Source organism: Xiphias gladius, chromosome 21 (genome assembly GCF_016859285.1).
Source record: "Xiphias gladius isolate SHS-SW01 ecotype Sanya breed wild chromosome 21, ASM1685928v1, whole genome shotgun sequence".
NCBI classification, from domain to species: domain Eukaryota; kingdom Metazoa; phylum Chordata; class Actinopteri; order Istiophoriformes; family Xiphiidae; genus Xiphias; species Xiphias gladius.
In genome coordinates, this window is record NC_053420.1 from 19,604,673 (window position 1) to 19,631,989 (window position 27,317).

Genomic DNA, 27,317 nt, shown 5'->3' on the forward strand with positions numbered 1-27,317 from the left:
CGGAACAAGTACAATGAAGCTTAACAAAGTCAAGTCAAATCAATTTTATTTACATATCTCCATATCACAAATCAAAAATACATGTAATACATTTCATTAAATTGCACCAAAGTTTTCACTACATATATTATATGAGCCTGGAAAGACATGGATGTTAACTGCAACTTGACGGGTTGGTGGAGGCATACAACTGAGAGATTCTAGCTCTAGTAGTTTTAGTAATTCTAGTTTTTCTGTATGGTTGATAAACTATTTAACAAGTGACTTCATGCACATTAAGGCATGATTTAACATATGATTTAAAAACATTTTCAAAATTTTGTATTTGTACTGCATTATAAATGATATCCTTTATGCCAGATCCGTTCGTGGGCTGGTACGGTATAAATTAATTAAAATGTTTATTATGAAAACATAAACACCCCAACGGTCACCATATGACTATAGTCTCTACCAATCAACGAGCTCCTCTAGACCATTTAAAAACGAAGTGCCGGTCAACGCGTAGAGATCTAGTGGGTGTGTTCGATTAGCATAATCCAACGTGCCGTCTGTCGAATCTATTATGTCGGCACAGCCGGGCGGGGTGAGGAAAACGCCAATCCAACTCACCCTTCCGTAAACCGAGTGGTCTTTAGTGTGCCGGCGTGCGAAAGGGTGACACGAATCAAACTCACCCAGCAGAGGCGCGATCATCTGCGAGGAAACCACGGAACCAATAAGCTATATAATCCTTAACTAAAGAGTATTGTACTTACAAAGTGTTAACTGTTTGAGAGCAAACTCCAATTTAGTCTATTTTGTACGTTACTCAAGTAGACTGAAATGACGTCGAAGGCGTTTACGCTACTCTAACACAGTCCTACAGGCTTTTAACTCCTTCAAACAGATATGAACACGCACCACTGGAGCTGTATCGTTTAGTTAAATATGAATTACACACACAATCAGTATTCGCATGTGAAATAATGACTAAAAGCGTGTGTTTGCGTGGTACGTGGCCACAATGCGACTGAATGTGAAACAGACTGTAGCTTAAATAATAATTTGTGGGTGTCTACTTTTTGAGGCGGAGGATTACGGTCCCTGGCTGTCACCTTCTTGTCTCCAACTAGATAATTCGTCTTTGAGTTCAATGAGTGTAGAGTGGACATGAACTGAGGGACAGAAATCATCGGTGATCATATTCGGCTTGAGGAAACCCGTCAATAAATATTCAGCTGCAGTTATAACGAAGATGCAACTATGACTCAACCTCAGCTGAATGAGTTCATTCCTCCTCCGGAGTGCCCTGTTTTTGAGCCCAGCTGGGAGGAATTCGCCGACCCTTTTGCGTACATCAACAAAATACGACCCATTGCAGAGAAAACTGGGATATGCAAGGTCCGCCCGCCACCGGTGAGTGTTTCCACATTTTGACAGTTATTCTACTTTTTCTTTTGTTTTGTTTTTGTTCGGTGTGGTGTGTTGGCCTCTGCTGCTGTTGTTAATTTAGCAGGCAAAGTTGTGTTTTTAGACAGGTTTCAACATGGCGGATTGCGGCTCCGAGTTGAATTGTCAGCTAGCCTGAGCCCGGAGTGTGTTGTGTTTGCAACAGCCATAGAGAACCATTCACAGGCATGCCATTCAGGAGGAAATCCCATGTCCTGGTCAAGTTTTTAACCTCAAAACACTCAGACGCGCGTTTATTATCAGTCAGCTTTTGGGGTATGGTTTCTAAAAATAATTCAAACGCTGAAGTTTGCCTGTATGCAAATGTAACAGAAATTGTTTACGTTAGAGCAGAATGAAATGCTTCCTGGAGTCGGCGCACGGAAATAACTCACCAAGATTTAAATTAAGTCTTTTGGCCACTGCTTTTGAACAATTAGTTAAACGAAAAGCCCAACTTTCCCAGCTGGATTTGACGAATTTAGCCGGAGTGAGGTAAACTAGCCAACGTTAATTGAGCCTGTTTTAAAGCTGCAGTTGTCTGACATTAACGCTGGCTAACGTTACCTACGTGCTCGGTGACCAACTGTTTATGGAGAGATGGGGTCGCTTAAACACGGTGCTTAATGGACAGTGTTTCTGTTTTTAGTTTTGTCACATTTTACACGCAAAACCTACTTGAATGCTTTTATTCCTTTTTGTCGACGGCGTCGGTTAGTTAGCTAAGTATTTTAGTCTTGCAGAATAACATTATGTCGTTATTATGAAAGCAACTCTCGGACGATTGGCTGTCTTTATAAATTTTTTCTTTTTCTAATTGGACGATTATTCTGCCCTAATCCACACCTCCCTAACGTCACAGGAGTCAAATATAAAGTCTTTCGGCACACAAAGAAGATGAAATAATTACGAATCCAGCCCTCAAATAGACGGATTTTAAATTAATCTTACATTGACCTTATTTCTGATACACTGTGGGAGAGGAGGGCATTCAAGGGTGTGTCCCAGCTTCCACGCAAATTAGATAAAGGGTAAATTCTGCTTAAATAAACGATATCACCATGACTGATGACTAACGTGATTTGTGGCAGATATCCCTTTGTCAGTTTTAAACACACGAAGGCTCTGGGTGGAAATTGTTTCCTCTGATCTGTATGCCGTCATATAACATGAGACTCATCTGTAGTAGAAATTAGGAAGCTGTGAAAGCCCATTTTTCTCGGTTTAACGGGGTAAGAGGGACTGAATTGTTATATAAAAAGGGTGGGCGAAGAAGTGTTTTTAGTGTTCGCTGGTGCTTTGGCTGAAAATGCAGTGCTCATGTAAACAAAAGAAGGCAGTGGCAAAAGGTGTAGGCAAAGATTTTTCCTGACGTGTAACACTCAAAGAAGGGACAGCCTATTTACGGCATTTCTTTGACCAGTGCTTAACTGCGCTTTAGTCTACAATGCATATCCTTTTAAAGAGACCTGTTGTTGATCTCATCCATTAGAAATATATCGGGAGACAAAGTTGTGGCCTACTACACTTTAGCCTGAACAGCTTTAAGATATCAGTGCAAGTTGTTCTAATTTACTGGCATTTTTATGACAGCAATGGCAGGTTTTAAAATGCAGGGTAGTTCTTTTAATTAGGTACCATATGGTTAAGAAGCAGCAGGTCAACAAATAAAAATTAAAAAATACAATACCTACTCATTGAGGGTGTTGTGTGGGTTGATTAATTAACCTATAAACAATCTTAAATCCTTTTTAGCAGTGTGAATTTGAGCTGTTGAGAGTGAAATGTCAAGACAGTGTTGGACGTCCTGCAGGCTTGTATGGCAAAGGCGCACACAGTGTATATGTAACATCCTGTGTTTTTAAGATAGGATCTGGCCTGAGATCTCCTTTTCTTTGTTTCCTTTTTCTCCACTTTTTCTCTTGTGTAAAGTGTTTGAAAAGAGAGTGTTTTAGAAAGGAAGACGACATTGCACCACAACCTGTTTTTGATCAGTGATTTCTGGGTGCACAGTATGTGGTCAGTATTTCCTGCAGGGTTTTACTGACTATAGATGGTGGTAGCACATATGCAAATGATTCTCAGTGAATGTGTTGTGGTTTAACTTCTTAGCACTTGTCATTTTATACTAGAGGGCAGGGTAGTCATGTTTAGACCAAAATTGTGCTTGTAATCTTAGCTGATGTGGTCAGACTTGTGCTTGAAGAATGCTCAGAAAACCCAGCGCAGTTCCATATGTTTCAAAACGACTTTTGTGCCTGGACATTTTGTGGGTCTAGTCCAGCTTTGTCTACGGATGATAAGGTGGCGTTAATGCAGCTATTGTTGTACCTATTCTGACTAGCAGTTTCAAACCAGGAAATAAAAAAGCCTGTCCAGACCCATTAGCTATTGTGTTTAACACTTTACATTTTATACTGCTAATCCCACAGTTACAGGTGGCCATTTATAAAGAGAATGCTGACTATTTTCACAAATTAACTGTTTGGTTCTATATTATTTAAGAAATATTGTGTTAATTAAAGTTTGAATTGGATCCAGAGCTGTAGCCTGATTTCCAGGCCCAACTGAGCCAGGTCACATATCTTGCATGCTAATTTAGCACATTCCCTTTTCATTGCAGTGTAGTTTCAGAGGGAGTTTGGTTCTCAAGATGTGAACATGGTGTTTTTAGAGCAAAACCGAGACCTCATTTCAATGTCGATGGATCCCTTTTGCTATGATACAAATGCAATAACAAGTTACTGTATAATTACTTATTACTGTCCTCAATGTCAATTAAAAATGCATAGCTATCTGAAAACCTACTATAAAATTTTTAAAAAGTCGCAATTTTCTCAGACTGTAGATACACTGTAGGGTGTAGTTTTTGCTTTTTGCTTTTTATACATTGATTTTTTTTATTTTTTTATTCTGAAAGCCTAAACACAGAGTTGAGGCCAGAATCTGAGCCATTAAAGAAAAAGTAGCCATCCACTTGGTACTGTGTGAGAGCGGGTGTGGTTATACACACATTCAGTTTGTGGATTTCTTCAGAGATCATAGATTTTGGGGTTTTTTGAACACATCAAAAGCAGTGTGTGAAGCTAATAGATGTGTGTGTTTGTTTGTTTGTTTTTTCTGAAAATACTTGTTTTAAACTCGATGAAGAGCAGATCTGAAAACTGTCATCTCAGAGATATGCATTTCAGTCTGTTCTTCATGATGCTGGGATTTTTAGGAAGCTTTTAGAAGTGGGTGGATTATTCCAACTGTACATGTTAGAGTTTTGTTCATGCTAACATACAACAGCTCTTTAGCCAACAAAGTAACAGTATAATCATGTCAGTCTATGACAGTATATACCATTATCAGCCTCATGTTGGCCAGGATAGCACACTTTCTATCAAACTCAAGGACACAATTTCACAAGTTGTTATTTTTTCTTTTGTAAATATTCTCACTCACGACAAATCAGCAGGAGTGTGGTGTCACACATTTTATGATATAAAACCGAGAGGATCTTGCTGATTATTGGGCCATCACTGTTCTCTAGTCTTGCAGGAAGTTGTGTGGTCTAATACCAGTAGGTTTGTTTTAACAGTGTGCAAGTGCATTGACATCAGACCTATTAGTGTTCAGTCTCTCAGTAAGACAGTTTGTGGTGTTAATACCATCACACAGGGCCCGGCAGTGATTCGATGTTCTTGTGTGTTTTGTTGAGTTACATCTTGATGATTCTTGGGTTATTTGATAATAAGCCAATTTTATTCAAAGGTTCTGACAAACATTTTAAGCCGTTTAAATTGTAACATTTGATTTTAACATACTGCCATACTGCTGAATATGATTAATGTGAGTCAGATTAGTTACTATGTAGTTTTGTACATGCAAAACATGTATAATGTATGTAGATGTACAATATGTGTATGTATGTGTGTATATGTTGTCACCAAAAAATCTATATGTAATGAACTATTATTACATTACCACTATTGATAAACCATATTGCCCAACCCAAAACATTTCTATGAGCATATTTGCATGTTTGCCCACACAATGACTTCCTGTAGGCCTGTCTCTAATAACAGTCTCTTGCTTTACTTGAAAAACTGCAGTTTACCTGATGCTCAGACTTGGTGTGTAGACAGGATTAGTTTTAGATTTTTACTCCCTGTTGACTCAGACTTTTCCAGACCTTTTAAAATCACACTTAAGTGGTGAGCAACAACAGTTAAAGGTTCTTTTATTTCCCTTTGATTTTGCCGGTTGTTATTTGTTGTCAAGAATTCAGTTACATTATATTTCAAACTCTACTAATAGGATAACTGTGGTACTCTGAAAGGTTTAATATTTGGTCAAGGAAATACTGTATTTTAAGATCAATAGATACACTGTCCCGCTGCCATACAGACTCATTAGTGCACCAAATCTGCATCTGCAAATAGTCTCAAATAAAAACACTGTTTATTCCTGCTGTTTGAGAAATGTTTGCTAAAAACTACAGTTCCCAGGATATTAAGTCTCATTTTTTTTGTAAGAAGGAATTACATTCATAGCTTCAGGCTTGTTATGGGTTGTTTTGACTTAAACTATACATCATTCATGTGGGGTCTTAACACATTTATTACAGGCTGGCAAATAGTTTTCAGAGACTTCTGTTTTCTGTGTGACCATTAAAGATTTGGTCCCATTTTGCTTAATAAAATGTTCTGTTTTGTATTTTTTTTTTTTTTTTAATTCTCACAGGAATGGCAGCCACCATTTGCCTGTGATGTTGACAGACTGAAATTCACACCACGGATACAAAGGCTTAATGAATTGGAGGTACAGTCATATATTATGTTTATATATTTAAGTTTATATATTTATATATTCAGTCAATTAATGATAGTACTCATTGGGTACTCAGGGCATTTAACAACATGTGGACAAAATAATTGAACTTTTTCTTATTTCTTGATAACTGTAGTCATGTTAAACAATGAAATGTTTAACTAAACTTTGCTTCATCCTGTTTTTAGGCTCAGACCAGAGTTAAGCTCAACTTCCTGGATCAAATAGCAAAATTCTGGGAGCTCCAGGGATGCACTCTGAAAATTCCTCATGTGGAAAGAAAGATTTTGGATCTTTACCAGCTGAATAAGGTATGTGCAAACTCTAGTTTTACAATTATCAGTATAGGAAGAGGACCATCAACAGTTTACAATAAAATTATGTATGTACATTCATTTACATGTGACTGATTTCTTCACATAAATTGGAATGGAACAGTGCTCACTATCTAAAATATTGAAAAAATGGTTTCTCTTTCTCCAAAGCTGGTGAATGAAGAGGGAGGTTTCGATGCAGTCTGCAGAGAGCGACGCTGGACTAAGATATCCGTCAAGATGGGCTTTGCTCCAGGCAAGGCAATTGGCTCTCATCTGCGGGCACACTATGAGAGGATCCTCTACCCCTATAACCTGTTCCAGACTGGAGCCAATCTGCCCGTAGGTCACATCCCTTACTGTATGTTTTCTTGTCCCAGTAGAGCAGCAGTTAGCTAGACTTCTTGTTCACAGTTGAGTGGATGTTTATTGGAAGAATTTACAGTCCATTACAGTGTCTTTTCAATGTATTCAGTTTATTATTATAAACTCATTGGTACTGACTTTTTCCAGCAGCTTAGTACACACAGGATTATTATAGTTGACAGTATTATAGTTTTAATGGAGTAAATGTGGACCTACTTTTACTTTGGTCCTGAGATTACCTTAGAAGCAACATTGAAACTGTGCCAGGTATTGGAGCAAGACTTACTGAGGCTTCTCAGCCGTATTTGTTTGCAGTGCTGATAAAGAGGTAAGACACAGTTATAAGACAGTGAGTTTGTTTACTTTGGACTGTTAGTGCCACTATCTTCAGGTGATGGACACAACAACTACACAACAACACAGCAACGTCTCAGGCCTTGTATTGGATTACATACACTTAGGTCCATAAGTATTTGGACACTGACACAATTTTCATAATTTTGCCTCTGTATACCACCACAGTGGATTTGAAGCAAAGCCATCAAGATGCGAGTGAAGTGTAGACCCTCAGCTTTAATTCAAGGGAGTTTAACAAAAATATTGCATTAACGGTTTAGGAGTTAGAGCCATTTTTGTACGTAGTTCCTCATTTGCAGAGGCTAAAAAGAAATTGGACAATTAACTGATCATCAGTTTCATGGTCAGGTGTGGCCTGTTCCCTTGTTGTTTCATGACAAATTAAGCAGGTAAAAGGTCTGGACTTGATTCCAAGTGTTAAATTTGCATTCAGTAGCTGCTCATGGGTATATGCAGTCAAACATGGTGGAGGCAGTGTTATGGCACGGGCATGTCTGCCAGTGGAACTGGGTCACTTGTGTTTATTGATGATGTGACTGCTGATAGAAGTAGCAGGATGAATTCTGAAGTGTATAGGGCTAAACTATCTGCTCAGATTCAGCCAAACGCTGCAAAACTGACAGGATGGTGCTTCACAGTACAGATGGACTGACCCAAAACATACTGCAAAAGCAATCCAAGAGCTTTTCAAGGCAAAGAAATGGAATATTCTTCACTGACCAAGTCAGAAACCTGACTCAACCCAACTGAGCTTGTTTTTCACTTACTGAAGACAGAACTGAGGGCAGAAAGACCCACAAACAAGCAGCAACTGAATGTGGCTGCAGTAAGGGCCTGGCAAAGCTTCTCAAGGGAGGAAACTCAGCATTTGGTGATGTCCATGGGTTCCAGACTTCAGGCAGTCGTTGACTGTAAAGGTTTTTCATCTAAGTATTAAAAATAATCCTTTTTTTTTAATTATTATTATTTTGTTGGTTTGTTCAATTAGTTCTGAGCCTTTGGAAATGGAGGGACTATGTACAAAAATGGCTATAATTTGTAAACGGTTAATGTAATATTTCTGTTAAACCCCTTGAATTAAAGCTGAAAGTCTTCTATCACATCTTGATGGCTTTGTTTCAAATCCACCGTGGTGGTGTACAGAGGCGAAATTATGAAAATTGTGTCACTGTCCCAATTATCATGTTGGTCAAGTTACATCTTGTTGAGGGGTAAGATCTTGGCGGGAAAAAAAACATTTTTAAATCCAAATTTTAAGTTTTTAGAATGTTTTATATCTTTTAAAGCATATACTAACACCAACAGGTTTTGTCTGATCTATATTGTCTGTGAACATGTTTTGGTTTTGTTAATTTGGCTTAAATTCACAGCAGAAAAATGTGGCTGTTTTTTGTTTCACTTAGAGTAGTTCCTTGTTTAATGATGGAAGGTTCCCCTACTTCTTTCTGCAGAAGGCCACCTTGACCAATGACACTAAAGATAAGGAGTACACCCCTCATGACCTGCCGCAGCGCCAGTCTGTCCAGCCCCAGGAGACCTGCAGTATTGCTCGCCGTGCAAAACGAATGAGATCTGAAGTGAGTCTGATCCTTCTTTTTCACCCTAACCATATTTTATTGTTTAACATTCAAATACATACAGCTTTGACACATATTCAACACAGGTTTACTACAAAGCAGTCGCGCTGAGGCAGAAATGTCATGTGAGGCTGTCAACTCCACAACAAGATGCATTTACAGCGTGTCCACAATGACAGAAGACAGCTGACTTTAATTCAAACTGCGACTGTTGCCTTTTTGCATTTAAATGGTTAAACCACCTATTTCCCCGATTAGTTCCCTGGTGTAAAAGGGTATACACCAGAAATCTTACTGGCGAACCAGTAAAATGTACAACTCTTGTCTCTCTGTTTCTTTCTGATTCTCACTATGATTCTGACAGAGAGGTTGTATTAAAACCGAGCCTGGGGAAGTTTGTGAGAATCGTCCCAATCTCAGGAGGAGGATGGGAACATATGTTGCCAAACCAGAGCCTGGTAAGAACGAAGACAATCAGTACTCATTGGTTTATAAGGACAGTAGGATGAGTTGGTAAAAATGAGCGACATTATTAGAAAAACTTAAAGTTTCCATTGAGCCCTCATCCATGTGTTTCAGTGGGAATGGCAGTCACGGAGGTGAAAAAGGAGCCCATTGAATATGAGGATCCAACAGAATTTGAAGAAACTGTATTAAAGAAGATCATCAAACCACCCCAGAATAAAGTAAGTTTACTCTATTGTATAGAACTTATGCTTTACAACACTATAATTCCTATATTGTACAAATAAAAAAAATTATCTATGTTGGATGATGCTCACACTCTGCTGTCAGTTACACACATGAAAGAAAATTGCACACCACAGAACAGAGGCAGTGCTCACAATTTTTCTGTGTACTCAGGTGGACCAGTACATGTGCCTGGTATGTGGCAGTGGGAGTGCCGAGGACCGCCTGCTCTTGTGTGATGGCTGTGATGACAGCTATCACATCTTCTGTCTGATCCCTCCCCTCCCCGATGTTCCCAAAGGCGACTGGAGATGCCCGAAGTGCCTGGCTCAGGTGAGCTGCAAACCCACTCCCAGGGAGATAAATCCTTACAGAGAAGCTCATAATTGGGAACAAGAGTATAATCTCCTTTCTGATATCTACAAATACAGTACAGATGCAAGTGGTTGATTTTTGACTTCATATTCCATCTTTTTTTTTTTTTTTTCACAGGAATGTGGCAAACCTCCTGTCGCTTTTGGCTTTGAGCAGGCCAGTAGGAGCTACACCCTCCAAGCTTTTGGAGACATGGCCGACTCCTTCAAGTCTGATTATTTCAACATGCCAGTTCATGTGAGTTTGCATCACTCGTTAATTGATATCCAAGTGGTTCCCATTCTATTTAGTCAGTATGTTTTTAATGGTAATTTTCCCTTAATCTCAGTCACTGGTTTAAACGCACAATATGTAATTTTCTGCTGCTAGGGATTTCTTGATCAAAACAATAACAAAAGATGTAGTTTGGGGACATTGTGAAGTTGTGTGGCATCATGGGAATTGTTGTCTTCACTACCATTGCTGTCATTGCAGTCGGCTTCTCCTGGTTATGATTCCTTCAGTGTTAATTCTTGAGGAGGTTTTTACCGGGAGCTAAATTATCCATAGAGGTCTCCTCCTCTCCAAAACAAATGGACCCGGTGATTTTAATACAGCACTGAAAAACACTGAATAAAGCAGTTTCACATTAAACATCGTATTGGAGGAGCTGCGAGCCAAGCTGCCACTAACATTTGCTCAGCTGGTCTTTCTGATAACTTATGCTTATGCGTCATCCAGTTAAAATGTAAAATAAAAAAGAAGCGAGGTCTAAAAAGTATCGTAAATATGTGGCCTAAAACTGTCTAAATAGTCAATTTTGAGTACTTTTGACAGACAACCAAAACCGATATGACACCATTGACAGGCGACCAAATGAAATGGACCATTACCTTGATTAAAATGACAGATTCCTCCCAGGTTTGAAAATTTCTGGAAACATTTGACAAAATTTAAGTACACAACTCAACAAAATATATAACATAAGTCTAGTTGTTGGTGTTAGACATTTTAATGTGGAAAAGTTACATATTATACCTTTAAGTATGAAGGGTTATGATCTGTTCTCAGTCATCACTGCTGATTAACATTTAAACGGTTTCCATTTGTGGGAATGCAAGTTGCTCTTCTTGTTCATGGAAACTGATATTAAAATACTTATAAACACACAACTTATAAAAACTTCTCATATATACATGTAGTAGAGTAAGTACAGACATAGAAAGGTGATGATTTGAATGACAACAAGGAGGTGATTAACGATTAAAAATAGATGAATTCAAGGAAAATGCATAACATTAGATTTTATGATAACTCATGTATCTGAGATGGTTTACGGATGCTTTACCACCTACAGAGGTGAGAATTAGATTATATCTGGTAAGAAGACCTTGGAAAGCCCCATGAATAGTTTGCATGGAAAGCATGTATGTGGCAGTGTGCTGTGAAGAGTGACGTCCAAAGGCTGTCTCCCACGGGTCCAACTTCCCTCGGCAGTCCTTTGAAGCTCTCAGTTGGCCGCCGGCTCTACGGTGGGAGCCACTTTTGATGCGAGTGTAGTGGAAACAGCAAGTGGTTGAGGTAGCGTTGGCGATTCATCGCTGGTCAGATGGTGAATTGGCTCCAGTGCATAGACTGGTGTTAATGGTTAAATTTTGAGGGGACTGGTTCACTGGGCAAACCAAGTCACTACACTCTTTGCAAACTTTGATCCATTCTTTTAAGACCAGCTGTGAACATGACCCCTCTTTTCTCCTGTATTCAGTGCATTTTCCCCAGCATTGTCCGTGGGTCCCTGCTTTAGTCCTTAGATAATGGGGGAATTTTTCCATGGAATATTTATTTCCTCTACAGTGTCCATCCACTGTCCTGGTCTTGGGGGGTCACATTTCAAGCAGCTCCTTGTGATGGCCTTTTTATATGCAAATATTGTGATTTCTGAAGGTCCTTCTTTTGAATTATGTCACCTGGTATCAATCCCAGGTATGCAATCCAGGGGTCCCAGGGAATCTTGTACCATAAAATTTCCTCAAGGTTCTGAATAACCCTGTTACAGAAAGTTTGTAGTTTTAATACATGACCAGATAAAATGTAAGTGATTGGCATTTATCTGCCCACACTGTCTCCAGCATTGTTGCTGCTAACCCAATTGTTTATTTTTTATGTGCGTTGTAGTTAAAAAAAGCAAATTAAATCCCTCCGTCCGAATGCAATCCATTTTTTAGAGCTAGTAGAAGTTTGTTGCATTTCACAACAACAGTCTTAATGTTCAATTCTAGTTCCCATTTCAATCTTTTATTACAGTGAATTTCTTCCGTTTTGGTTTTGTAAACTACTGTGCAGTTTAGAAACAATCGTTTAGGGGGCTTGTTTGTACGCACCTGTCAAGAATTCAATCACTTCACTACCTTCTGCTGAAACTCCTTTTTCTTAATTTCTGTATCATAGATATGTCTTAGCTGAAAATATCTGAATAGAAATGTACCCTCTATGAATGTACATACACTTTTTCTCCACCTTACAAATGAAGTATATCTCTCCGGGTCTAAACCTTGGGGTCTGAGAGGGCCGGATCAGTTTACTGTCTCCTCCCAATTTGGATTTTTGACAGTGTCATTCCATGTTATCAGTGATTCTTGTTCTCCCTTTTGGTCTGTATATTCTTTTGCACCTGGCCTGAGGTTATGATTGACCCAGATTTAGCTCAGTGTATTTCCATCTAGCTTGATACTCCAGGGAGCACCAGTAGACAATGTATCTCATTTGGGCAGCATAATTGAACTCTCTGAGATTTGGCAGTGCTAGGCCTCCGTTTTCCTTGTCAGTTTGGAGCGTCTTAAATTTTGCCCTTGGCCTTGCTCCTGTCCAGATAAACTGGGATATCTGTTTGTCCAATGCTGCAAACTGGGATTCTGGGATTCTTACTGGTAGTGATAAGAAGAGGTATGGCAACCTTGGCAGCGCACTCATTTTCACCATCTCAATTCTTGAACCAAAGTCCAGCACTAGTGTTGACCATTTTGTCTTGACCATTTTCTGTGTCCTATTGTTTATTATGGTCTAGTTTGTTTTATATATTTTGTTCAGTTCCTGAGTAACACTCCCAGGTATTTTATGAATTTTGCTTCCCAGTTCAATTTATATGTCTGCCTGATTCCCTTACTCGGTATGTAGTTAAGAGAGAGCACTTGCGTTTCTGTGATGATCAATTTGTAACCCGACAACTGTGTTTGTCGACTTTTTATAAACCCTGTCTTATCTTCATTTATAGAAACCGGGCAGAAAGTGTTTGATTTTTTTTTTTTTTTTTTTTTTTGAAATTACAGAGGTTAAAAATGTATAATATCTGTTCAACATAGAAATTGGATGATAAGATTCACAGATTTCTTTATTTTTTATCTTCTTTTGGGATGACTGATATCATAGCCTCTTTCCATGATGGCGGTGCCACAGCTTTGTTGAGTGTCCAGTGTAATGATTTTTGAAATGAAAATTTTACTGTTACAATTTGCACCAAACCCTAGTAATATCTATTACTAGGGTTTGGTGCACACTATATTCAACTACATGAAATTTTTATCACAAAAAATATATTCTGAGACTAGAGGCAGATTTTAAAGGGAAACAGTCCTGGACTCTGTTATTTGGTTTTATGACTTTGGACTGGAACAAAGGAATGCTTTGATAAAACACTTCAAGAGAGAGTTCTGTTTGTCTTATCAGATGTTGTGCAGGGAAACAGGGAGCCAGGGAAAGCAGACCTCATGTACTACAAGTCATAAATAGAAAATTTTATCCAGCTGAATTCTTTAAAAAAGCTGATGCTCTTTATATTGGTCCAAACAATTCAGGCACAAATTCTGACATGTGTGGCAGTGATTGTGGATAGACATCATATTTTATCTAGCCCATCTGTTTGGTTTCTAGATTTGTGTTTAATATAGGGCTTTTTGTGTGTTTTTTAGATGGTTCCCACAGAGCTGGTGGAGAAGGAGTTCTGGCGTCTAGTCAGCACCATTGAGGAGGATGTCACTGTAGAGTACGGAGCAGACATCGCCTCCAAGGAGTTTGGGAGTGGTTTCCCTGTGAGGAACAGTCATTTTGAAGTCTCTCCTGAGGACGAGGTACAAATCTGTCTGCTGTTACGGTGATGATGTATTATGAATTACAAAATTCATTTTTCGCCATAATTTGGTGTCGTTAATTTAAGTAATTGTACTTGAACCTTACTGGAAACTATAACACATGTTAACTTTCATCCCTCTAAAACCTTATGAAAAATATAGTGGTCATGATCATACAACAGGTAATTATGTCTAAAAATATTAATACTTAATAAACATTGATTTTAAAAAAAAATAAAAACTGAAATTCTTCAAAGGATGTTGGCTTTTGTCAAAATATCTTTCAGTATTTGCTGAAAAGCAGTGTAGGTTTTTCGCTGGGAACTGAGAGACTTGAACAACATTGATATCATGTTTTTGTTTTTAGATGTGATGAGTTTTCATCTTAGAGGGCTGTGTTTTGATTGAGAGGTTAAGCGGGGTGTTGAGATCTGTCTCTGACCTGCAGCATTACCTGAGCAGCGGCTGGAACCTGAACAACATGCCGGTTCTGGATGCCTCGGTGCTGACTCACGTTACGGCTGACATCTGTGGGATGAAGTTACCCTGGCTATATGTGGGCATGTGCTTCTCCTCCTTCTGCTGGCATATTGAGGACCACTGGAGCTACTCCATAAACTATCTACACTGGTAAAGTGCCCTCACCAAACTCTATTATGTATCTGTAATAATGATTTCTAATTTTGTCTTTCTTTCACTTGGAGAACTGTGGTATTTTCTCTACGGTTGGACAGAAAAAATGATTTATTTATGAAATATATTACAAATTCAAACAGTGTCAGTCCTGGCAGGGTTCTGGCAAATTGATAATTCATTAAATTATAGTATGTGTCATATCAGTACTATACAGTACAATCATGGCAGAAATGATTTGTGTGGCGATATTCTGAGTGTTTATTCACTGAGATGTTTGACCATATATGTAGGGGGGAGCCAAAGACGTGGTACGGGGCTCCTGGTTATGCTGCAGAGCACCTTGAGTCGGTCATGAAGAAACTGGCCCCTGAGCTGTTTGAGTCCCAGCCAGACCTCCTTCACCAGCTGGTCACCATCATGAATCCCAATACGCTGATGAACAACGGTGTCCCGGTAACAAGCTTGCTGTTACACTCATTTATCAATCATCACATTTAAATGTCTGAAACAAGGCTAGATCTTTATCCACTAAGTGTGATGACAGATCCTCACACATGCTTATCACACATCACTATTCAACAGAATATATGAATATGAATCACATACTATGCTTTGTTACTGATAGACTTGTGACAGTGCTTATACATCAGGTTTTAAATGCATGATGCATACAAAAATACCTCAACCATCAAGAAACTAGAGGGAAAATGTCAAACATGTTGCATGAAACTTGAGAGATTCAATCCAAGCACATAATAAAAATGTAATCTTAGATATGTCAAGAAAACAAATATAAATGAAGAGATCTGAACAGTTCCAATCAATCACAAGTTTAACAAAAAACAGGGACCGCTAAATATGTACAACTTGTAATCTTTCTTTCCTTTCTTACACTTAACTAGATCTATCGCACCAACCAGTGTGCAGGCGAGTTTGTCATCACGTTTCCCAGAGCTTACCACAGTGGATTCAACCAGGGTTTCAACTTTGCTGAAGCTGTCAACTTCTGTACAATGGATTGGGTAAGAAATTAGTTAATTCATCTGTTTTTCACCATCCTCCAGTCGATGTTTTTTGTGCCCAGAGTTCAGGAAAAACATGCCTGCTTAGAATTTAGTAGGAAAAAAAAATCTTCTTTAACATCAAAATGTGCTATTTATTATCAGAAGAAAATAAGAGTTGAAAACACCTATAGATGCACAACACATACATACTGTATAAAAACTGAAGACCTGAAATAGAATTAAGAGATTAATGGGACTGGAAAATGTCACTTGCAAGAACAGGGTTTTGTTTGATAATGATAATATTTTTCTGCTGCATCAGTGACTTATATCCGTGTTTTCTGGCAGATGCCCATTGGCCGTAACTGTGTGGAACACTATCGCCAGCTGAGCAGGTACTGTGTCTTCTCCCATGACGAGATGGTTTGTAACATGGCCTGTAAAGCAAACACGATGGATGTCGACCTGGCGTCCGCGGTGCAAAAGGAGATGACCGTTATGATCAGAGAGGAAGAGGGACTAAGACAGAAGATTAATAAAATGGTGAGCGCCTCTTGTCTGAAGGACGTGTCTTTTTTATTAGTATATCAGATTGAGGAGTTAAAACGACGGCAGCATGTAGTTTCTGTATTTAACGCCCAAAACCCATTTGAAAATTTGAGTAAATGGGTGGAATCTCATTAATTCTTCAGTTTGTTGTATTAGCTCCTGTGGGGCAGTTGTAGCAAAGCTGGTATACTTTTTAATGAAGTGTCATCAAGGATAAATTAGAGCAAACTTTGAACTTTTGAAGATATTTATCATACTAGATATAAGATTTAGAATCTGAGACTTTTTTTGGTCTGCACAGCTGTCACATTTAGCTCCTCTGTCTCCTCGGCAATAATGACTGTGAATTTGTATCCCCAGGGCGTGGTGCAATCACAGCAAGTTGATTATGAGGTGCTCCCAGACGAGGAGCGGCAGTGCTGCAAGTGTCGGACCACCTGCTACCTGTCTGGCATCACCTGTGCTTGTAGTCCTGGCAAGATGGTTTGTCTGTACCACACCCAAGACCTCTGCTCGTGTCCTCATAGCAACCTCACACTCCAGTGAGTTTTCAGTAACCACATCAACTGAACATATTTGTTTCTGAATTTTACTCGTTTTGTTTTTACTACTGTCATGGAGCATCTGCATCAGTTAAGATGCTACTTGGGCATGCACACTGCTACTTTTATAAGGTTCTTTCCAAATGCTATCATAAAAGGAACTTGTGGTTTTCAACTTTAAATAGAGTAAAAAAAAATCGCATACTTCATGTATCACAGCTACTTTATATTTCTGAGCACAATTCACAAGTAGTACATCACACAAACCAACAGTGTGAGAATCAAATTCACAGAAATGGGCAGCTTTGCCCATTTGTTCTTACTTAAAGGGCATTTTTGGGCACTTACGCAAAAGTAGTCCTGCTTTAAATTTCTACTGGCAATTAAATAGCAAAGAGAAAAAATTGGACCAGGAAAGTAAATCTACACTTTCTGAGGCAGTGACATGGGAATATGTGATTTTTGAAAAAGCTGAACTTCATAAAGTTGTAATCTTGTTATATGATTGGAATCATTTTAAAACATTCTAATAATGACAACTAACAAGATACAACTCTCTAAAAAGTATAAGTAAGAATTTTGCATGTTGCTTAAAAAGCAGTGTTACATAAACAACAAAGCAGTTTGGTTTTGCAGTAGTAGTTGCAATTTCGTCTTCCCTAATTCCAGGAAAAGCAGTAGTTAATTGTAAAAAAAGAGAAAAAGCACACAAAGGCTGCCTGGCTTCTTATGTACAATTTCTCATTCAAAGTAAATTAAGAAAAAAGTGTATTCTACATTTTACTTTCTATCGAACTTCAACAATGACAAAATTGTCAAAATGTATTAATTGTTTTGCTTTTTGTTTTCCTGCAGTTACAAGTTTACACTGGATGAGTTGTACCCCATGATGGCGTCGGTGAAGCTGCGTGCAGAATCGTATAAAGACTGGGTCTGTAATGTTCAGGAGATCCTGGAGAACAATGGAAAGAAGAAAAGAGGTTTGAAGAAAATGCAAATGATATCTTACAAAAGTGTTGTCTCAAAGACGCCCTTCTCCTCCTCATTTTAAAGAGATACACTCATTAGCACTCTGTCAGCTGGTAACACTGAGTTATATTACTTTACCTTATATTTGAAGCCACTTGTTGACACTTCGTCTTGCATTTATCTCCAGGTCCCTGTTTTTGTGTTTTTTCAGAGAATGAGCAAAAACCCTTTTATTACTTTTTTTTTTTTCTTTTCCCCCAACCCTTTCATTTTAGTGACATATATAAGAATTATAGAATCTGTGGATGTGTTTTCTGAGAATTTAAAAGTACCATTTCCTGATCAGGTTTGGAAGAGCTTCACGGCCTGGTGGAGGAGGCAGATGCAAAGGCATTCCCACAAATCATCCTCTTGGATCAGCTACGCACAGTCACCTCAGAGGCTGATAAAGTTGCTGTGATGGCACAACAGCTTCTCAATGGGAAGAGGCAGACGAGGTACTACAAAAATAGATTTGACATGTTTGGTATCATCGCTATGAATCAAAATCAGACCATAGTTGATTCTGACCCACATCAAACATTGTGTGATGCTGAATCAGAATTTGTTGTATTATTATTATTATTATTTATTATTATTATTATTATTATTATTATTATTATTATAGGAGGTAGCAGGGCTCCTCTTTCCATTTAACTTGCCAAACAAAGGTGGCAAAATGCAGAGTTAATTTTTAAGGTGCTAACATCACAGTTTAGAGGAAACCTATTTTGTTTCTTTTGATTTATTTATTATTGCCGTTTCTGTCATTTTCGGTCTTTTCAACAGTTTTTATCTGTGTTATAGGTATCGTTCTGGAGGAGGAAAGTCTCAAAACCAGAACGAATTGGCTGTGGAGGAGTTGAGGTCTTTTGTCCGACAGTTAGACAACCTGCCATGTACCATCCGACAGGCTCCTTTACTGAAGGTTAGTAAGCTCAGATTAGACTTGTTATCGTGTATATGAGTGTTTTTGTACATTTTGTACAAGTATCATGAAGATTTTAATTTGGGAAAAAATGTATTTTCTAGTAGTAGTGAAGTTATTGAGTTTTTGAACATAGTGCTGTCCAAGTATTCAAAATTGGTACTGAATGCCTTTTCAATATGACCTCCAGGACCTGTTGACCCGGGTGGATGACTTCCAACAGCGCAGTGAACGTCTCCTCTCTGATGAGTCCCCCAGCCCGCTGGAGCTGCAGGCCCTGCTGGATGTCAGTCTTGGCCTGGACGTGGAGCTGCCGCAGCTGCCCCTGCTGAGGGTTAGACTGGAGCAGGCTCGCTGGCTGGAGGCAGTGCAGCAAGCCAGCAGCTGGCCAGACAGCCTCTGTCTGGACACCATGAGGAGGCTGATAGACCAGGGCGTGGGCCTGGCCCCTCACAGCTCTGTGGAGAGAGCCATGGCTCGTCTGCAGGAGCTGCTGACGGTGTCTGAGCAGTGGGAGGAAAGGGTGCTCAGCCTCATCGAAGCCAGGTGAGGACACAGAGCCACACTGGGCCTGTCTTGTTTGCATCTTCCATACGTCAGTTTCCATAGCTTTTTTTTTTTTTTGTCTTTTTCATCAACCCTGTAGCTGTGGTTTGGGTGAAGAAACAAACACATGGACTACTTTTTTTGTTATCACATATCTTTATTGATTTTGAACATGAAACATCTCTTTTCCAAAATCCATCGGTTGCATCTTTCAAGTCTCCCTCGAAACATCTTCCCTCCCTCCCAACTGCCAACCCATGAACTGTGAGCCATCAGTGTAGATAAAGACAATAATAATAGTTTACAAAATGATGAAAATAAATTACTTATACTCATATACCCACATGCATAAATGCATACCTTCATGCCTGTATACTGAAAAAAAAAAAACTAAAAGAAGATAAGTTATCAGGTCTTGATTCCAAAAATGTAAGAAATTAATCCCATATTTTTTTTTTTAAATCTGACTCTTTGTTTGATTGTGTTTGTAAGCATTTCAGTTGATATGCAAGAATAATAGCTCATTAATCAAAAGGCTCAGAGATGGACCACGAAGATTCTGTAGACGACCTTAACAATTTCCTGTATGTTATGAGATCTTTCCTTAAGCATAGGGCTCTGATGTTGCTAGATCTTCAATGACAATTAAAACAGGGCACTGATATGACTGAATCATAGAGCGAATGAAACTCCGTATTAGTGAATATTTTAACAAATGAGTTTGAGGGTGCCCAAATATTTCTTTTTAAGACTTTCAAAGGACAAAAGGGTGATATCTCTGTAAAGGTATAAGATCTTCTGTAATCCCATTTGAGCCCAGAGCCTGAATCCAGTGTCTGATTTACCTGGTGTAAACACTGTGTAACCCCAGAATTGGAGAAAATTGTGATAACCCTTTGGGTTCCCTAAACATGTCCTGTGACTCGTACCGAGCTGTAATCGTAGTTTTAAAAAAATGGATTAGCTGTGTTCTGATTAAGGCATCTGAGAGAGTCAGCGTGGAGATGCGTATCCAGAGTTAGTCCTCTTGCACTGTCTTTCTCTATCTCGGCCCATGATAGATTGGTCAGTTCAGAGAACCAGAAGAGGGCTGCTCTAAGCTGAGCTGCCCTATAATACCATAAGCGGTTGGGTAGTTGGAGCCCTCCCCTATCATATGGTACTTATAGTGGTGTTAAGCGAAGTCTTGATCGTCTTTTATTCCAGATAAAGTTTGCGAATGCTTTCTTCATGCTGGAGAAAAAGGCCAGTTGTGTATGAGGAATTGACTGAAATAAATATAAAAATTTGAGGAGAATATTCATGTTAATAACATTGACTCTGCCAATTAATGTGAGAGGGGGAGATGTCCTTCTATCCAAGCTGTCATTTGCCTGAGCAACAATGGGTCATAATGACATCGGATCATGTTTTTGATTTGAGGCAGATGGACTACTTAGTAACATTTACCAGGTTTCAAGTCAGATAATCCAGTTTTTTTTCTTCACGCAAATAGATCAGTCATTTTTTGTTCTTGGTGTTAAGTGTGTAAATGAAATTACCAATAGTTCGGGTAAACATATTACTTTTATTAATATTGTCAGGGAAAAGGTGACAAAGTTTAAGCATAAGGTATGAAATTACCATGAAAAACCAAATGAACTGGAACTACAAAAACAACAAATTGTTCAATGCACAAAACTCTACCCCACCTACTTCTTACTTTTCGTCTGAGCGGTTACAGTGCTGTAACCTTAACATAAAGTGAATGCTGTATTCCAAAACTGTGAGTTTTATACATTAATATTTTGTATATGCACTATTTTCTTAAATAGCAGTGTCAGATATGAAGTGAAAACATGAAACCAGCTTACACTTCAGACAGTGCAGAGTGAAATGTGCCAAGTCTGCAGAGCTGGATCATGTTGGATAAAGAGGATCATGATGTTGTGACAGTGCTTAACCCACTAATGGGTCCACAGAGACTACACACTGCACAGCACCGGACTCTGCCATAGCAGGCACTTCAACTGATCTGATATTTGATGTTGTTTTATGTACAGCTGTGGGGAGAAAAATTCATTTCTTTCACTAAAATGTAAAGTTTTGTTTGTCGTGTCCTCTGTCCTCTGCATTTAACTCTTAATATGAAATCTGATTTTAATTTTTGTTAACCCTTCATGTCCATTCACAGGCCATATCACAGCTTAGAAACACTTGACGCTGCTCTACAAGAAGTAGAAAACATCCCTGCTTATCTGCCCAATTGTCTGCAGCTGAAGGATGTGGTCACCAAGGCCAAGAAATGGCTGCATGAAGCCGAAGCACTCCAGGTAAAATAGGTTGAAGCTATGCTGAATGTTCCCCGCACTTAACACTTGGCAAGAGATGGTGGCGTGTGGATTATAAATCATTGTGTGACCGTGGTTGCAGCTCGGGGGACGTATTCCTGTGCTGGACAGCCTCTCTGAGCTGGTTCTCAGAGCAGAGGGAATCCCAGTGAGGCTCGACCCACTGACTCGATTAGAGGCCCTCATCAGTGACGTTCAGGCCTGGAAGGAGAGCGCAGCAAAGACATTCCTACTGAAAAACTCCCCTTTCTCTCTCCTTGAGGTAAATGGAGATATATTACTTACTGTGAGTCATTTCAAAGCTATTTTACATGCCTGGGCCAACAGGTAATGTGTGTTTGCTTTTATGTTTTCAGGTGCTTTGCCCAAGATGTGATGTAGGGACCGGGCATCAGAAGTCACGATCTAAAAAAGCAAAAGAGGCCCCACAGATCAGTAAAAGATCTTCAACAAAGCTGGAGTCTCTATGTGACGTGGAGAGAGCGCTCTGTGAGAGCAAAGACTCTGCTTCTGCCGTGAGTGTAGCTGTAATATCTTTCCTTTTTTTTTTTTAAATTCTTTTTAAATTATTTCCACAGTAAGTATAATTGTATAATATAACTGTATAACAAAAAGTATAATCAGAGCTGCCAAATATGGTAAAAGCAAGATTATTAATGTTTTTGTTATGATGGTGACTAATCACATATTACATCTTAAGTTAAAACGCTTTGCAGGACTCCAGAAAAATCCAGCAAAAAGCTTAAGACTTTGTACTTTTTTTCCTTTTTAAGTGGTGCTAAAATGAGACTTTAACATAAAGCATGAAATCCAGGTGAACTTGAGTTTGCTCATTGAAATGCACATGACACTCAAGTGACACTTTCCAAATTTAATCAAGGGATCTCAAATTGCCAAAAAAACTTGCCAAAAAGAAATCATAGTCTTTCATTAACCCCAAATTATCTTACCTTGCATATACTCCGAGTTTGTGCTTGTAGTGGTCATTTTAAATTTGACATAATGCCCTGTATTGTTGAATTTTCTCGAAACATTATTCTATTTTAATATTTAAATTCTCCTGTCTAAAGATTGCATACATCAGAACTCATAACTAGAAAAGGAGTCAAACTGTCACCTTTCTTATTAACTTTATAGCAATACTCGTGTGTGTACTATGGTAGGCACAAAGCAACAAAACACAGGATGGACGCCTCACAAAGTGAACAGTAAAACATGATTGATTTATTATCAATCAGTAACACATTTTTGTGTCAGCAAAGTGTGGTAATGTGTACTGAACTATCTAATTTACAGTAGTTGGTAATGACAGATAATCTGGTGTCAGGTAGCAGAATGAGAGTGAGAATTGTTCATTTCATTGAATAAATTAAATTTTCTCTCATCACAGATGACCGCTCTCGCTGAGGTCCGCCAGAGGGAGATGGACATCTTGTTGGCTCTGAGGGCTTCAAATGAATCTAAGCTTCTTCCTGCTGAAAACTGTTGCACACTTAGTGTTTGTGTTTGCCAAAAGGCCCCTTCAGGTGCCATAGTGCAGTGTGAGCTCTGTCGAGAAGTGTTCCACGGTGGCTGTGTGGAAACAACAACTGCAGACCTCGAGTACGGCCAGGCCTGGCTTTGCCCTCTTTGTCAGCGGTCGAGAAAACCCCCTCTGGACAAGGTCCTGCCCCTGCTGGCTTCACTGCAGAGGATTCGGATTCGACTTCCAGAAGGAGATGCCCTGCGCTTCCTCATCGAGAGGACGGTGCGATGGCAGCATAGAGTACAGCAGGCCTGCACAGAGGGAGTGCTGGAGAAAGTGTCAAAGATGGTCAGTGGAAACATGTTATTACTCAGTGTAAATATAGTGGAAAAGACAAGTCCCCCTACTGTTGCTTTGTTGATTATAATTCACCATCAGAGGGCTTGTTTATTAGGGCTTTATTAGTGACATTAGCTGGATGGCATTGCTGATTGTTCTCTATCGTTTCAGGGGAGAGTTGGACCCAGAATATCTTCACATCTGACTCAGGAAATAAATGGTTCATCTTTTTATACAGAGCACCAGTCTGTTCCACTCCAGGGTCAGTGTCAAAGCTTTTACGCACTTTGCGTCCGTTCTTTTTATTAGTCTCTGAACTCTACCATATTTGTCACAGGACTCGGTCCTGAGCTGGATGAGCTGATGGTGGAGGGATTCCTGCTGCAGGTCACTCTGCCTGAGACTGAGCAGCTGTACAGATACTTGCTGTACAAACTGGCCCCCCTGCCCTCATATAACGCCCCCTGTGGGAACAACACAGAACAGGACCAACCGTCTCAGAGAGGGAGCCCCAACCACAACAAGGTAGTGACGTTACAGCAAAGTTCTTTGCTGAGTGATCACGTTCTCAAATGCACGCGATATTTATCAATACTTTTTGGTATATTTATTATAATGTCTTAATGCAGAATGCAGTCTCCAGTCTCAAAAAGGAGGCAGTGAATGGACAGAGCAAAAGGACCAAGCGACGTAAGGAAAGCTCAGACTCTCAGCATAGTGAGAAGGCCAAGAAGTGCCGCAAAAAGAAGTCCAAGAAAAGCAAAGAGAGGAGTGAAGAAACCAAGACGACTAGTTCTCCCACACACACAGTGTCTGACCCTGCTCCATCAGACTCCGAGGAGGACTACTCGCTTTGTGCTGCACCATGGTGCAGAGAGCCAGAGGGAGACGAGGTACGTTTTATATCATTTTATTAGATACACTACATGTAGCACTTGCATCGCCTGATCTGAATGTTATCTGACTTATGTTATTGTTTTGTTCAGATTAAAAGTACACAAAGGGGTAATGCTATGAGAGAGAAGCAACAACACGTTTAAAAAAAACAAAAAACAAAAATATTTTCCGTTTTTCAGGTAAACTGGGTCCAGTGTGACGGCAGCTGCAACCAGTGGTTCCACCAGATCTGTGTCGGACTGTCTGCTGAGCGAGCAGAGAAGGAGGACTATATCTGCATAAGCTGCACACAGCCAGACTACAGAAGAGGAGAATGAAGACCAAAAAGTGACTTTGAAGGATCAGCAGTTTTGTTGCAAGCCGCAGCACTTAAGTGCACACCTGAACTCTGTGTGCCCTGTGGCTTCCCCCCCTTTACCTTCTGGCTTGCCCTTAGTGAACATGGTGCTATTTACTTTTTTTCCAGAGATACAAAAGACTTCTGTCACTGTTTTTGTCACGTGGCTGGTTTTTCAGCCAATCAACTAATCCTTTCTGAAACTTTCCAAGACTTGATGCAGATGTACAAAATGGCATAATGTTTCAAGAACCAACAGCGCAGGGATTTTTCAACCAAAAAAAAAAAGTCAATTTGACATCACATTTTAGAACAGGTTTTTTTTTTTTTTTTTTTTTTTTTTTTTACATGCATCTGAACAATGTGAAACTTATCTTTCTCTTGTAGAGTAAATATTATTTATCTAAGCAATAACTGAACTGATTAATTGAAGTTCAGTTTTCACCTGAGCTATATTTGTGCTTAGACATTCTTTGATAGGATGCCTTCTTGAAGCTAAAACCCTGAAGATTTCACTTTATGAATCCTATGATATTACACAGTTCAGTTATAATTTGTGAACAACTCGAATCAGAAGCAAGAGAGGCCATGACTGTATGTCTGAGCTTGTTGATCCAAAATGTGCAAAAGCTTGCACCTGCATATTTGCCCATATCTCTTAAAAAAAAAATCACTGACTTTGATATGAATTCAGGTTTCCGTTTTGCGCTGTCTGCGGAGGAAAAAAATAAGGGTCCTGGCGCTGGGTTAGACTTGATGATGTTCACAAAGTAAGAATGAACTGTCCAACATCAAAGGAATGTACATTTTGTTTTAGGGTGGATTTTCCCTTTATGGTTTAGGATGAAAATATTGTGTTGGACTTAGATTTAACACAGACTGTGTGATTTATTTGCCACGGGTATATGACCTTTTCTGCTCCTTTGGGTAAATAATATAATTCATATGTTGCAGTTTGCATTATAAAATAAAAATGTTTGTTCCCATATGCCTGGAATCATCAATCCTCTTGGTGCCGAACGCCATACTGGTAAAGTTCATCTTATGCCAGGTTGATTTTGAATTACCCCGGAAAGAGAATAAGTCATTGAGCTCTCGCAGGAAAACTCGATTCAAAGGAAAAGCCTCATGTCAATCTTTGCTGCAAATTGGAGTAACTGTGGCCTGAAGTTGACCTGCTGGGATTCTTCAAACCAGCAGATAAAATTTTAAAACTCTTGAGCAAGATGATGACTTCAGACACCTGAACCGACCACATTAATGGCAGGACATGACCTGAAGTGGCTCACATTAGCACCTTAACCCTGTTAATTTCAATTACAGTTTTAACAAAAAATGTATTTCTACAGCTTCAGTTTATAGCTGTTCAATTGGTATTACCACAATAGAGTGAGGCTACAAATCTGCATATCTGCATGAGTAAAAAGGGAAGTCATTTACTCAAACTGACTTAAACAAACTTAAAAACAGCAGGAATCAATCCTGTATGTGTACAACAGAACATACATTCAGTCAACTCATACACTAGATAAATACAGTTAGGCACAATAACTACATAAATATTGAAAAAAAAAAAAATCCCACATTATTCTTCATTCATAATTGATTGTGACACACCACCATGCAATGGGTAATAGATAGTTAAAGCACTAATAAAATTCAGGTTGTGACCGATTAAATGATTATTTATGAACTTATTTACTATTACACTTTCTCAGCATCTCAGACCAGGTCTGAACTCTAAGCCGTGAGCCCATACAGCACACAAACAGTTGTTACTAAGTTAAACACTTGAAACAAGTTGTAGTGGTGTATCTCATTTTAACTGACTTTCACAACCATGCAGGTTAGTTTCTAATTTGGTCTATAAGCTGTGCAAAATGTTGAAGTGTGCACTTTAAAAAAAACAAAAAAAGCTGTTTACTTATGTCTCTGTAATGTATGCAAATCCAAAAAAGGTGTAATTTCACATCCTGAGCAGCCTTACCACCTGCTACTTCTGTCAAGTTATTTTAGGAAGTTTTCTATTCCATTTAACCTGAGAGATAATTTTATGTGTACTTTACCAGGACCTGTATATTAAATTTTATAAATTATATGAGGCTGACATCTGCAATCCGGGTCTCTTTATCATGCACAGCCATTTTTTTCAATTGGTTTGTTATTTGGTTGTGGCCAGCCTTTATGAATGAAAAGATAACTTCACAAGTACAACTCATGGTATAACACTGAACATGTGTAACCTTATGTAAATCCTTAGACATTTTTTATTATAAATGGTCTCACTGCTCCCTGCAAGGTTCTTATCTTGAACATTTTTACTGAGTGTTTTAAGCAGTTGGCAGTTTATTAGGCACACTGAGCTAAAACTAATGCACTCTAATACAACAGTGCTGCAGTAAATCCCCCTTCATGAAGATTATAATTTTCAGTTTGTGGTAAACGGTTTCAACAAAAATCTACGGCAGTGAACTGATTCTATTTCCATGTTTTATCATCAATTTATTTATTACCATTTTCTTACCTGTGCAAATCTTGCATTAGTAATGTTTGGTCAGATTTGTGCTGTGTTTGTGTTGGAGACAGCTTGTACCTGACAGTCTGAACTCAGGGGCAAATAAGATGGCCACCAAGGGGGCGTGGCCTGCCATTCACCGTCTCGCCATTTTCCTCCTCCTGATGTTGTTAGCTTGCTAGCTAAACAGGCT

General features: G+C 39.0%; 1 protein-coding gene and 1 long non-coding RNA gene across 2 annotated transcripts; one reads left to right on the forward strand and one right to left on the reverse strand.

The window, feature by feature from the left end:
- Positions 1-1,245: 1,245 nt before the first annotated feature.
- On the forward strand, positions 1,246-24,945 carry kdm5ba (lysine (K)-specific demethylase 5Ba). The gene is made up of 27 exons (XM_040158918.1): positions 1,246-1,398; positions 6,160-6,237; positions 6,435-6,557; positions 6,732-6,902; positions 8,735-8,860; positions 9,225-9,318; positions 9,440-9,546; positions 9,725-9,883; positions 10,043-10,162; positions 13,870-14,028; positions 14,477-14,658; positions 14,955-15,117; positions 15,567-15,686; positions 16,017-16,211; positions 16,578-16,759; positions 17,615-17,739; positions 18,075-18,225; positions 18,575-18,695; positions 18,886-19,241; positions 21,415-21,553; positions 21,654-21,833; positions 21,928-22,086; positions 22,962-23,384; positions 23,547-23,637; positions 23,713-23,900; positions 24,005-24,268; positions 24,452-24,945. Exons 1-27 carry the CDS (start codon positions 1,246-1,248, stop codon positions 24,587-24,589), a joined length of 4,467 nt encoding a protein of 1,488 aa, XP_040014852.1. The 3' UTR covers positions 24,590-24,945.
- On the reverse strand, positions 22,776-27,316 carry LOC120807212. The gene is made up of 2 exons (XR_005709796.1): positions 27,203-27,316; positions 22,776-23,363 (listed from the first exon to the last, which is right to left on the reverse strand). It is a non-coding gene; the product is annotated as an uncharacterized LOC120807212 (long non-coding RNA).
- Between the last annotated feature and the right edge of the window lies 1 nt (position 27,317).

Coding starts and splice junctions, on each gene's coding strand:
- kdm5ba (XM_040158918.1), top strand. CDS start 1,246: ATGACTCAACCTCAGCTGAATGAGTTCATTCCTCCTCCGGAGTGCCCT. Junction 9,547..9,724: donor TCAAACCACCCCAGAATAAA/GTAAGTTTACTC, acceptor CTGTGTACTCAG/GTGGACCAGTACATGTGCCT. Junction 23,901..24,004: donor GGAGCCCCAACCACAACAAG/GTAGTGACGTTA, acceptor GTCTTAATGCAG/AATGCAGTCTCCAGTCTCAA.